Source organism: Alosa sapidissima, chromosome 5, assembly GCF_018492685.1.
Source record: "Alosa sapidissima isolate fAloSap1 chromosome 5, fAloSap1.pri, whole genome shotgun sequence".
NCBI lineage: Eukaryota > Metazoa > Chordata > Actinopteri > Clupeiformes > Clupeidae > Alosa > Alosa sapidissima.
The window spans coordinates 15,884,881-15,896,909 of record NC_055961.1 but is presented as its reverse complement, the minus strand read 5'-3'; the positions used below and the strand labels follow the sequence as shown (position 1 = coordinate 15,896,909).

The following is a 12,029-nucleotide window of genomic DNA, read 5'->3' as shown; positions in this document are numbered from 1 at the left end:
GCATCAAATCACCCACAAATTATGGGTTGTCCTTTAGGCATAAGCACATAGTGCACTATCATTAGCATTCATTGTTCAGCCATGAAAAGACTGTCAAAGATTGTTAAGGCGGAGCTTTTTTAAAGGGCTGTGTGGATGGCGGGCAGCTCTTTAAATGTGACATGAGACTAAGCAACTGATACCGTTTTTTGGCCTTTCACAGTGCAATGCAGAGTTGTTTTTGAATATTGTTAAGTGAAGAAAGATCAGGGGCTTCAGTTTCAATCATTCAAACCACATGCTAGCCTACACACATAGGTATATGCATACCTGCCAATTTGTTGCATATTGACCCTTCAAGCCCACAATAAAGTTAGTTTAACTTTTAAGAATTTAACGTTCAAAATAAAACAACTGTGCAGCATGGAGACAAATGTCCCTCATGTGTTGACCTACAAAGCTTTACCTTTTATCTACCTTTTGCTGTTTTTTATAGCAGGATTTTTGTTAAAATAAATCCAATATCCAAAATGACCAGTTGACCTCATGACATAAATTGAACTGTGCAATATATAGACTAGGTCTACTACGTTGTATCACGATTATCACAGGTTATAATTAGCAAAACACTCATGTCATCTCTTGGTCAGAATGCAAATAATTAACAATATCAGCAGCCTTAGGAACAGATACAGGTAGCTTATCTTCAATTGAGTAGCCTATTTGCCAATGTAGAAATACTGGTGTTAAAGTGAGTTAATAATTGAATGCCATAGCAGCATAAATAGCTGACATGAAAATCTATATGTATATGTACATCTGACTAAATAAAATATTGTCAGCTTACTGAACCACTAAAGCTGATTTAATAGGCCTACAGTTTGCCGATTTGCAGGCCTACAGTTTGCCGGTTTGCAGATTTCCCCCAAAAGTCCTTAAATAGGCCTATGTGAAATGTAAGATCATTTACATGATTAGGCTACTAGTTTGTATGCCCTCCACCCCACTGTGCCCACCCACAATTTTGGCTTGCACAATTCCCCTGTGTGTGTGTGTGTGTGTTGTGTAGCCTACCTTGTCCATGTAACTGTGTGTCAAGGCTTTGAATCTGTATCTGTCAATGCCAAAGAGTCCTTTGAGTCCCACAGCTAAAACACACACTCAAGACACATAGAAACACAAGAACCTGTTAGCATGGCCACGCATGTGTGTCTCCAGTCAGTCCTCTCTCTTCGGCGCACTCGCCTGTGGAGTGCATTGTCCAGTTTTAAGACTCAACCTCAGATCCAAGTGCTGCAGCGCAGACAGATCAGTAGACAGTCTCAACTCTTCACAGGCTCTCAAAACAACAGGTGAGTTTGGTGGAAATTCTATGATCTCAGTATTAGAATGAACTTTGAAAGGAAACTGTTTAAGGGATTGTCCGCCGGTAGCCTATCAGAAAATAAGTCCCGACGGGGAGAACAGAACCCCGACGCGCAACGCATGATTCGACCTGAGGGAACTTACTGATCATTACTGGCGGCCTACATTATCCCGCTTATTACACGGCTACTTGCCAAAACGAGAAAAGAAACCTAACACAATGGGTATTTAAAAATGATTTTGCTACCGTTCCGTGTCTTCCGCTGACAAAATAAATAGTTCGCCACACAGTAGAACTTGACAGTTTCAGGTGTTGCGTGGCAACGTCTTGCTTACTTACAGCAGAGATGTAGGCCTATGTCTTCGATGTCTTGGAACAGGTCTAGGCTACTAATTCACTACATATAATAGCAGGGCTGTAGTACTCGAGTCCGGTCTTGGACTCGAGTCCGGACTCGAGACCGTTTTTCTACGGTCTCGGACTCGCTAGTATTTGGACTTGGTCTTGTCTCGGTCTCGGCCACTGGTCTTGCCAAATATGGCTTTTGGTCTCGACCGAGTCCAGGTGTCTTTAGGGCCATCAAAATTAACGTGTTAATCGCCGCGATTCATTTTGAAATACATAATGCGTTACAAAACACTCAATAGTGTTTACCTTTGTGGGGGGCTGATGTCACGTAACGGAAGCCGCAAAACCTAAAACCGCAAGCCTGAGAGTTTATTTTACTGTCTGTGGAGTTAGCTGAAGATAAAGAGGAACCAACATTTAGCCAAATAGTAGCTTTACTGCAAACTGCTTTTCACTCTTGTTAGATAACGTTTACAATGTCAAAATGCACCAACAGCAACAGTTACATAAAGACGATACTTTTCGGGTCCTCTCCATTAAGATCCAACTTGAACGTACTCCATTTAATTGAGAGCGAGTCTGAGCGCACACGAGAAGGAGAGAAAACGATTGGCAGGCTCCAGCTGGCTTGGCGTTGTTGATGATAATTGATATCTCCTTTTTAATATAAGAAACTTATAAAAGGAAGGCAACAAAGACGAGGTTAGAGGAGATTGCGGATTTATCCGATTTCCACTACTGACCAGTTATAAACATGTATGACATGTAGGCTGCACTCACTGTGACAAAAATATGAAGAGTTGTCTTTGCCTTTGTGTAATGGAACTGGTGAGTCTTGAAGTTTTCAATAATTTGTTTACATGAAGCACATATTATGCAGATTGAAACACATTCCATTCAGATAGCTAGGTGACTGGCTCAGGCTCATCATTCACTTTTAATAGCAAACAGAAAATGTCTAGCTAGCATCATGTCATTACATGCTTCTATTTCCAAAGGAATGAAAACTGTTTATACCAACTTAATATCATGCTTATCATTGTTAATATTGTACAATTCATGTGGTACAAACAATATTAGAGCTTGTGGACTAGCTATAGGCTATATTTCAATGGAGCTGGTAAAAAAAAGATCATTATGAGAACGTGGCCACAATGGGCTTAAAGTGACAGTGCACCATTTACAAATGAGTTAAACAGCATCAAATGTGTAGTATTTCTTAAGAAATTAATACTTTAAAACACAATTACTGTGTCAGTATTATCATTTAAATAATATAAAAGTGTTTTACTTTTACCTTTGTGGTTACTCATTAATTTTGTGATTTATGTTGTATTTAATATGCCATTTAAGAAGCTTTAGTCTTTAGGAACTTTTTAATTGCGGTTAATCGAGATTAATTCATTTCAAAATATATATTTTGAATAGTTTGACAGCCCTATAATAATATTGGAGAAGGGGAATGGCTACACTTACAAATCCTGGGTGTGTTCACACTGTTTTTGCTTTTAGATAATAATAATAATAACCCAAAATGATTGTCTTGATACTGTCATGCATAAGACTTTTTTTCCTATCCTGGACTCGGTCTTGACTCGGACTCGAACCTTTTTGGACTCGGTCTTGTCTTGGACTCGAACCTCTTTGGACTCGGTCTTGACTTGGTCTCGACTAGTCCTGGTCTTGGACTTGTCTTGGACTCGACAAAGGTGGTCTTGACTACAGCCCTGTATAATAGTACATATATCAACTGTGTTGGTACACACTTATTGCTCTTTGATACAGTGGCATAAACCCATTAAAATTAAGTGTACCAGTTAAGTACTTACAATTACATATTACATGTATGTTGTGTCATTGGTGTCTTGGAACATGTATGCTATTACCCTATCATACTGTAGTAGGCTACATGTATCAACTGTGTTGGTACACATTTATTACTCTTTTGATACAGTGGAATAAACCCATTAAAATAAAGTGTACCAGTTAAGTATATTATATACATCCTGTCAATGATGTCATGCATCCTGTAATTGATGTGTTGAAACGTGTCTGCTGTTACACTAAACATTAGGCTACATGTGAATTAGTAGACCTGTTCCAAGACATCGAAGACACAACATACATGTCATATATGTAAGTAATTAACTGGTACACTTAATAGGTTTATTCCACTGTATCAAAGAGTAGTGATGTAGTACTCGAGTCCGGTCTCGGACTCGAGTCCGGTCTCGAGACCAATTTCTGCTTTCTCGGTCTCGTCTCGGACTCGTTCCTTCAAAGACTCGGTCTTGACTCGGTCTCGGACCACAGTGGGAGGAGAAGGACTCGTAATTTCAGACCGAGTCCTCGAGACCAACGCATTTTTTATGTTCATATAAAAAAACAGACAACACATAACAACAATAATAATAAAATGCAATGTTGACCGGCATTATTTAAAAATGACATCCCATGGTGCAATGCAAAGATACTGCCGTCAGAGCCGTTTATTTATTTCTATGGCTCTGCTGCCGGTGAGTGTCTGTAGGTCAGCATAGTCCATATTAGGACGTTAAAACTGCTCCTCTAAACAATTCCCAATCTAGCTTAGTCTGTAGGCCTAACTGTTGATTATTAACTGGAGTGATATTAAATTATGAATATTAAAACTGAACATTTTTTATAGTCTTGGTCTCGACTCGGTCTCGACTCCTAAAGGACTCGGTCTCGACTCGGACTTGCTTCCTCAAAGACTCGGTCTTGACTCGGACTCGACTGTATTTGAAAACCAACAGACTCGGTCTCGACTCGGTCTCGACCCTTCAAAGACTCGGTCTTGACTCGGACTCGGCATAGGCGGTCTCGTCCCCATCACTATCAAAGAGTAACAAGGTTGTAGCAGCACAGCTGTTACATGTACACTGAAGACAATGAGGCCTTGACTGGAGCTAAGAATGGTTTGTATATCAAATCTATCATGACCAGATTTACCCCATCCAGCAGGTCTCAGGTCAGCTCTTTGCCTCTGATGAAAATTTAGGCAAATTGGCAACGTTTTGTAAAAGCACTCAGTATTACAATGTAACAACTATATGTAGGCCTAGGTACCCACAAATACATAATGCAAGTACAATGATAGTACCTGATAGTACATGTTGTTACACAGGTTGTACCACTGTACCTTAGGTAGGTACACTGTAACAGCGACACATTAAAATAAAGTGTTACCGAATAAAGAAAAAGATATTTAAAGAATCTTTGTATATTCCCACAAGGTGTTTGGGTGCTCTGAAAATGAGAACCTTGTGAGGTCTGCTGTTCAGAAATGAGACTTGTGAGGTCTGCTGTTCAGACCCTGAAGGGTTTCTTTTTTGTTCATTGCTTTTTGTGAGAGTGTTTCTACTTATCTGAATAAGGAAAATAAGTTAAGAGCCCATGTTGAGTAAATTAAGAGCCTAAGTTGAGTAAACATAGTTTGTAAATAAAGTTGGGTAACATAGGTACACTTGGTAATTTTTTCAGAGTTTTTTGAGACCTAAGTGCATGGGCCCTGGTTGAATTGACGTGGAATGACCCTTAGAGTATATGACAGTCAGTACAAATAAATTGTTAATTCGATATTGATCAATATTCTTTGCTTTAATACAGCACAGTAGAAACAACAACGTAATGATACTCAGAATACACTAATGAACACTTAACAACCAATGCAAGCTGGAAGTCAAAAATTCAAAGTTGTTGAAACCAATTTTAAAGCTACCCAGTGTTATCCAATTGTGTGCAGTGAGATTTTCAAATGCATGCTTGGAGCCGCCCCTCGAGTTGGGCCATTACATAGTCATAGTCAGACCCATAATCTTTCTAGATGTCCACGGTCTAGATTTCCAGACTAATGGAAAAGTTTGGAACAACCAACAGTCTTCCTAGATCTGGCCGCTCAACCTAATTGAGTAAGCCGGGAAGAAGGGCCTTGGTCAGACATGTAACAAGGACCCAATGGTCACTATGGATGAGAAGGACATCAGTACAGCTCAGTGCCTGGTTTCTTCCATTGGGAATTGTGGCCAAATAGTTCAGTCTTTGTTTTGTCCTTCTTTACGCTTCTCTCATCTTCTCAAAGGAACTCTAGATCTCATTCATAGTGACCATTGGGTCCTTGGTTATCTGTCTGACCAAGGCCCTTCGCCCCAGATTACTCAGTTAGGCTGAGCGTCCTATGGCCCCTACGGATTCTATCTCCTGGGGGAAAGCTATGTGTCAACAAACACAAAATAAGTTAATTAGGTGAGCTGGTAACCTTATAACAGTCCCTTGTTAGTTGTGTTCTCATTTGAATTGGCACAATTTAATTAATCCAGGTGCTACAGTACAGTGTGTTGTCTTGAAAACAAATTAGGTGCTTAGCGGTAAAAAGCCGTCAGCGATGCACTGGAGAATCCAGTGGCGTCACTGTGGCATTCATCGAGAACGCTGCGTGTGTCCACAATCTCTCCCTCATGTTGCGTCACACGCCGCTGTCTAATTAGGCGGCCTTAATGGGGGATGAGTCAGACAGAAGAAATGTCTGTGACTCCATGACTTTGATCCTGTTGCCTGGCATGTTTTCCACAAATATTTTCTTTTTTCTCGTATAGGTCACCCAACTCCAAGGTCTTAGTGCATTTTGTCAATCAGGACGGAGTCAAGAACAGTGTGACAGTTTCTGAAGGGGAGACCTTGCTGGACGTGGTCATCAACAAAAACTTAGACATTAGTGGATTCGGTGTGTATAGTTACACTTTATTTACACATTAAAGATGTGTAAGGAAAATATGATATATATACAGTATATATATACTGCTCAAAAAGATTAAGGGAACACTTCTGCCCTACAAAGGCTAAGAGTGTCTGCACTTTCTTTAAAAAACAAAACATTTTTGCACAAATAAGAAGTACATTATCTGCTCTTCAATCTGTTAAAATTTCATATGGCTACCTAATACATTTCTTAGCTAAATTTACATTTTTAGTTTGCAGTTTGTATAGAAAAGTAGAGTGAAACCAAGGCAGAGTGCAGTATTTGCCCTTATTGCCTTGATTTCAATTGCCATTACTGGATTCTGCCTTTGTTTCACTAGCCCTTACTCTAATAGGGTGTGTGTGTGTGTGTGTGTGTGTGTGTGTGTGTGTGTGTGTGTGTGTGTGTGTGTGTGTGTGTGTGTGTGTGTGTGTGTGCGTGTGTGTGTGTGAGTGTGTGCACAGGGACAGACTGGGACTAAAAAAGAGGCCCTGGACTTTCTTTTAAAAAGGCACACTACCATTCACACACACACACACATTAGGTGTCTATCATGATACAGTCTCACAATATTAAATGCCAGTGAAAGTATCATATTCAAAATAGTCAGTCTTTTTTTACAAAAAGTAATTAACATTTACTTTAATAAATATAAGCAGCAGTGTGCAAAGGTGTCAAAGGTTAGGTTTTGGTGTGCAGCAATGCAATATTGCTTGACATGAAAGTCTACAAGAATACCCGATTGATTTTGTTCCATTTTAACATAAATGTTTATAAATGACAGAGTTGCCATTGTTAAGGCATCAAGCAGCATATCTTCACTAAAAATGTAGTAAGTACCTCCTCAATTAATATAAAAACTGAGTGATTATGATCAGTTGTTACACTCACTGCAAAATGTTATGTTGTATGGCCACGTAAGTATAAGCAGTAATGCAAAGGCAAAGCGCAGTATAGCCTATAAAACTGCCAAATTTTGCCTAAATGTCAAAAAACAAAATGTTTAATATTCACCTCACTTTGATCTGTCTAATTATACCCCTTGTTGTTGAATATAATTTGATGCTTATACTTGGTGTAAGAAAAACACAAAAAGCCGTTTTTCTCAGTTTGGCATTTTTGCAGATACTGCTCTTTGGCTTTGTAGGGCAGACTTATCATACACTGGATCGGTACTCTGACACTGTTTGGTTCTGAGCACAAGTAAAACTTTTGAGGCGAGGTGGAGGGTTTCAAAAAATGTGTTTTAACAATTGTGGGAAAACTGTAAGTGTTCCCTTAATTTTTTTGAGCAGTGTATATACTGTATAATATTTTCCTTATACATCTTTAATGTATATATGTTATGGTATGATACTAAGACAACGCTATTTAAAAGTTATTTTCAACTTGCTGCTGTTCATTAAGACAACAAAGATTTACTGAGATCCTCTCCTAAAATATCATGTGCCAGTGCATTGTACTCATGGAATAGAGATGCAGGCATATGAACACCTTCCACCCCTCTTCCATATTCTTCTATAGTCCCTAGCTACTCAGGCCAACAGCTTGATAAGTTGTGTGTTTCACTATGTGTATCAGGAGCATGTGAAGGTACCCTTGCCTGCTCGACGTGCCACTTGGTCTTTGAGGAAAACATTTACGATCGTCTGGACTCAATGGTGGATGAAGAGGTCGATATGCTGGATCTTGCTTATGGTGTCAGCAAAACGTATGCCTCTGAATCACTTTGGATTTTAGGCCTCACACACTGTTTACAGTTGTGTGTTTCAGTGCTGTATGTAGTGATGACTTTTTTGTTTTCATTAACTCTAAGTTCTGATTGGCAGATCACGACTGGGTTGCCAGGTTACAGTGGAAAGCTGGATGGATGGCATGACGGTACGCGTACCACAGGAGGTGAAAGACCAAAGGGGACAATGAAAGACCAACGAATGAAAATGACAAACTCATGTACATACTGTGATAACACACACACACACACACACACACACACACTCACACTCACATTGATTTTGAACTAATTGTTGATTAATGTATGGGATGTGTGCATGGGATAGAATGCTGATTGCAATCAAAGTAATTGTGCACTGGTTCTACCTTGAGTCTTTTATGTCAGCATTACATTAATGATATCTGTACCCCAGAGTGTCAAACACCCTTGTTTCTAAGAAATAGCTTCTTGTTATGAAGCTGTGTCTAAAAATAAATATGCACACTCACACCCTTTCAGAAGTAGGGGAGAGTGGGGTAAGATGAGGCATTTTTACTGAAGTGAACCTACAGCTAAGGGAATATCAGAAACTGAGTCAGAAACTGAAATAAAACATGTGTACTACATTAGTTCTGAATGTGTGTCACTGAAACTTTAGCAGTGTGTGCTGGACTCAACAATTACGGGATCCCCAGTGTTGTCCTACGAGTGGTAAGGTGAGAAAACAGTAATGATTTAAATTTAAATATCTTTTCCAAGGGAGCTTTGCAACAACAAGTGTAACATGATAAAGCTAGAGACACAACAGCGAGACAGTAGAGTTATAATATCAAAAGCACTACATTGGACAAAAGACAGATATGGAGCAAGAAATAAAGAAAAAAATGATTGCATTTGTGTTGTGTTGTTCTGAAGCCTGAAAATCTTAAGATTGCTTGCCACTTGGATTAAGAAATCGCCATCATGGCTCATGAATATACCCTCAGGGTGAAGCACTGTAATTGCATGGCAACTCTAGCTGATGGCTGCAGCAACTCGAGTTAGGTAGATTGTTTTCGGGTTTTTATTCATACCGAGAAGAAACCCCTGAGAAACAGACATTTATGTAAAAAATCGCCCTGGGCAAAGCTCTGGCTCAATTTAAATGCCACTGCATTATGAACAGATGACTGTAAGAGAATTTGAGCACACTGATGTGTGGGAGGTCTCTTGTGACTCATACGATTGGAAGGCAAAAGTCCCATCACCACCAGTCAGTGACATCCGGGGAAATCAGGAGTAGGTGTGTGCAGTCAGAGGAAGGTGACAATAATAATATATTAAAGTAAAACAGTACCTATTGCATTTTGGATTGAAAAAGAGTTTCTTACCAAGCTATCCGTCATATGAACATGGAACATACACCCACATTTTGGGAAATTACCTTATTTATCGTCTCCCTGGGAGTTAGATAAGATGATACATACCCTTCTCGTCTCTGTGCCTGTAGTAATTCAGTCTGATGCACCCACCGTTAGCCTAGCTAAAATAAGGCCCTTGCTTGTTTAAACACGTATGAAACTGTGCAGCAGAGGTGCTCATGAGAGTAGGCATTTCCTATTCCTAGCCTGGCCCCATTCAGCTCAGCTCTGTCTATATGTTTTAATAATACATACTTTTAAGTGTGATGACACTTCAGGAAGGTGTTTGTTTAGAAATGTGGTGGCAACACAGACTATAAATAGGTGGCACAACAGTGGAGCCTGTGGCAGAGCTAGATAAAGTTTGTGTCGAAATAATACAGTAGGAAGCGGGAGTCCCATATTGGTCAATACCAGTTGGTTAACCTAAATGCCCCAGCAGCAGCACGGAAGAGGAGAGCTTATCTGACAGAAGAGCTGCATCGTCTAGTGAGGTGTAGTGAAGCAAAGTAATCTCGGTCTAATGTTAGACTACATTGCAAAAATGTCACCATGCATTCATAACCTCGTGAGTCAGTGAGAGTGAGCCTAAAACATCGGAAAGTACAGTATGTCTTTGTGACATTTCTTTATTTACATTTTGTCAAAAAGAAAAATGCCAGCCATGGAAACAATTGTGTCAATTTCCTCCCACGCCTGTTTAACCGAAGCAAATTTGGGTGGGTTTCTCCCATCCCCATACAATGCCACTTCTCTGTCTATTACGGCCCTGACGAGAACGTCGGTCTCATCGGCTGTGAACCGCTCCTGGTGTGCACCTGGCAAATCAGCCATTATAATAGCAATCTGCCATGGAACAAACGTGCCTGCTTTTAAAGGGAATATGAGATGACGCTCTGATTGGCTTATTGCACGTGTAATGTAGCTACTTCAGACCAACCCATTTTAGATTTGCGTCGGGCACAAGAGTAATTTATTCCGCCGGTATAATAGCAACAGCGCTTGAGATCCGCTCACAAAGCTACCGGTACTTGCGTTTTGCGTTTGATACTTGTATTTCAGATCGTTAAGATTGGGTCTTCTTTTGAGTGGACAATCATTTGATATGTTTTCTGTGGATGTATACTACCATGGAAGCTGCTACCTGTCTTTTGCCTTCCCTTACAGCCACTTAGAGACTACACTGGACAGAGAAGAAAAGGAAAAATTGAAATATTGGGCTATATTTTGGCGATCAAAAATGCATGGTCACTGGCGACCATTCAAACAAAATAGCCTACTCGCATCTGCACTCATCTATTATTTGAACTCATTGGCAAAGTGAAACTAACTTCACCGTGGTGTCATAGTCAAAGACAAAACAGTAATACACAGTTAATTACTTTCACTAATGACTGACAATGGGTTACCATCGAAAACATAGCCTGAAAAAATTTACCCCAATAATGTTCGAATGACTGAATAAAAAACTTAAGGACATTTATCCTGTAGAGAAGTTGCTGCTTACATCGTGACAGTGCGTCTTCAGCTGTGCTCCATATGCACCTTGCTAAAGACCAGTTTTTTCTTGGTCAGTGGTGCAATGCTTTTTAGATAGTGTACAATAGCGATTTTTAGATCTTGCGCCAGGCCACACCTTAGGTCGTTAATTGCCACACCCCTGAGCGCATTGTTCAATAAAAGAGACACGCATGGCGAAAAACTGAGTGTACAATCGGAATAAGCTTTGCGTCGTGATAACAACACACTTTGCGCTGTGCTTTTGATCATCATATTAGAGCCCATAATGTTACTGAGGACTTTCTGAAATTGATCGAAAGGAAAGTGAAGGATAAGGAAGCTTATCTGATGAAAGATCTGCTGGAGGACATTGAACATTTGAGCACTGAAAAAATGGGTTGCAAGAGCATAGAGAGATAAAAAAAATGGATATCTACTATTACTGTATACTGTAGCGTCGGCGCAGAAAGACAGTGTTAGCGTTCTCCCGCGAAAAGCATGCTGGGATACGAGAGCGAACAGTTGGGGGGTTTATGTCATTATTCTTGTAAGTTATAAGTGTAAGGTTAGTGTCTTTAGTGTAACATGTTTCCCTTTTAGTTTCCCCTCATGTGTGTTCCTTCTTGTGTGGGGGGCTGGACCTCCCCTGTTGGTGTAGTGTGTGTGTCTGTTTGACCTGCCCCGTGTGTATTATGATCTGTGTCTGTGTCCCTGCCCTCGTTCTCAGCCAATAAAGCTTGCTCTGAACAACTCTTAACGTCCTGAAACCTTCAAATGTTACAGTGGTGTCAGAAGTAAAGCGATGGATGCCTCCATTGCGGGAACGTGTGGCGGAGCTGCCCCTGCCCCGGGAGTTATCCTGAGGGCAGGCGACCTGACCCCGGGGTGGGGGCCGTTCGAGCTCCCGCCAGCCCTTATAAGGGCTCCCAAGGCTCGCACCAAGGCTTGCCGCCGGAGGAGAGG

General features: G+C 40.5%; 1 protein-coding gene across 2 annotated transcripts; it reads left to right on the top strand.

Moving 5' to 3' along the window:
- The first annotated feature begins 1,046 nt into the window (after nt 1-1,046).
- fdx1b (ferredoxin 1b) lies at nt 1,047-8,795 on the top strand. Of its 2 annotated transcripts, none has more exons than XM_042093632.1 (4): nt 1,047-1,331; nt 6,310-6,437; nt 8,037-8,163; nt 8,282-8,795. In XM_042093632.1, the coding sequence occupies exons 1-4, from the start codon at nt 1,174-1,176 to the stop codon at nt 8,373-8,375; spliced, it is 507 nt and encodes a 168-aa protein (XP_041949566.1). In that variant the 5' UTR covers nt 1,047-1,173; the 3' UTR covers nt 8,376-8,795. The 2 variants fall into 2 exon arrangements, with proteins under 2 accessions (XP_041949566.1, XP_041949565.1); XM_042093631.1 differs by having other exon boundaries at nt 1,052-1,331; nt 8,034-8,163.
- The last annotated feature ends 3,234 nt before the right edge of the window (nt 8,796-12,029 follow it).

Bases quoted from the DNA above. Each gene is read 5' to 3' on its own strand.
- fdx1b (XM_042093631.1), top strand. From the start codon at position 1,174: ATGGCCACGCATGTGTGTCTCCAGTCAGTCCTCTCTCTTCGGCGCACT. The intron at 1,332-6,309 runs GTGAGTTTGGTG...TTTCTCGTATAG, and splicing joins ACAGGCTCTCAAAACAACAG to GTCACCCAACTCCAAGGTCT. The intron at 6,438-8,033 runs GTGTGTATAGTT...TATGTGTATCAG, and splicing joins CTTAGACATTAGTGGATTCG to GAGCATGTGAAGGTACCCTT.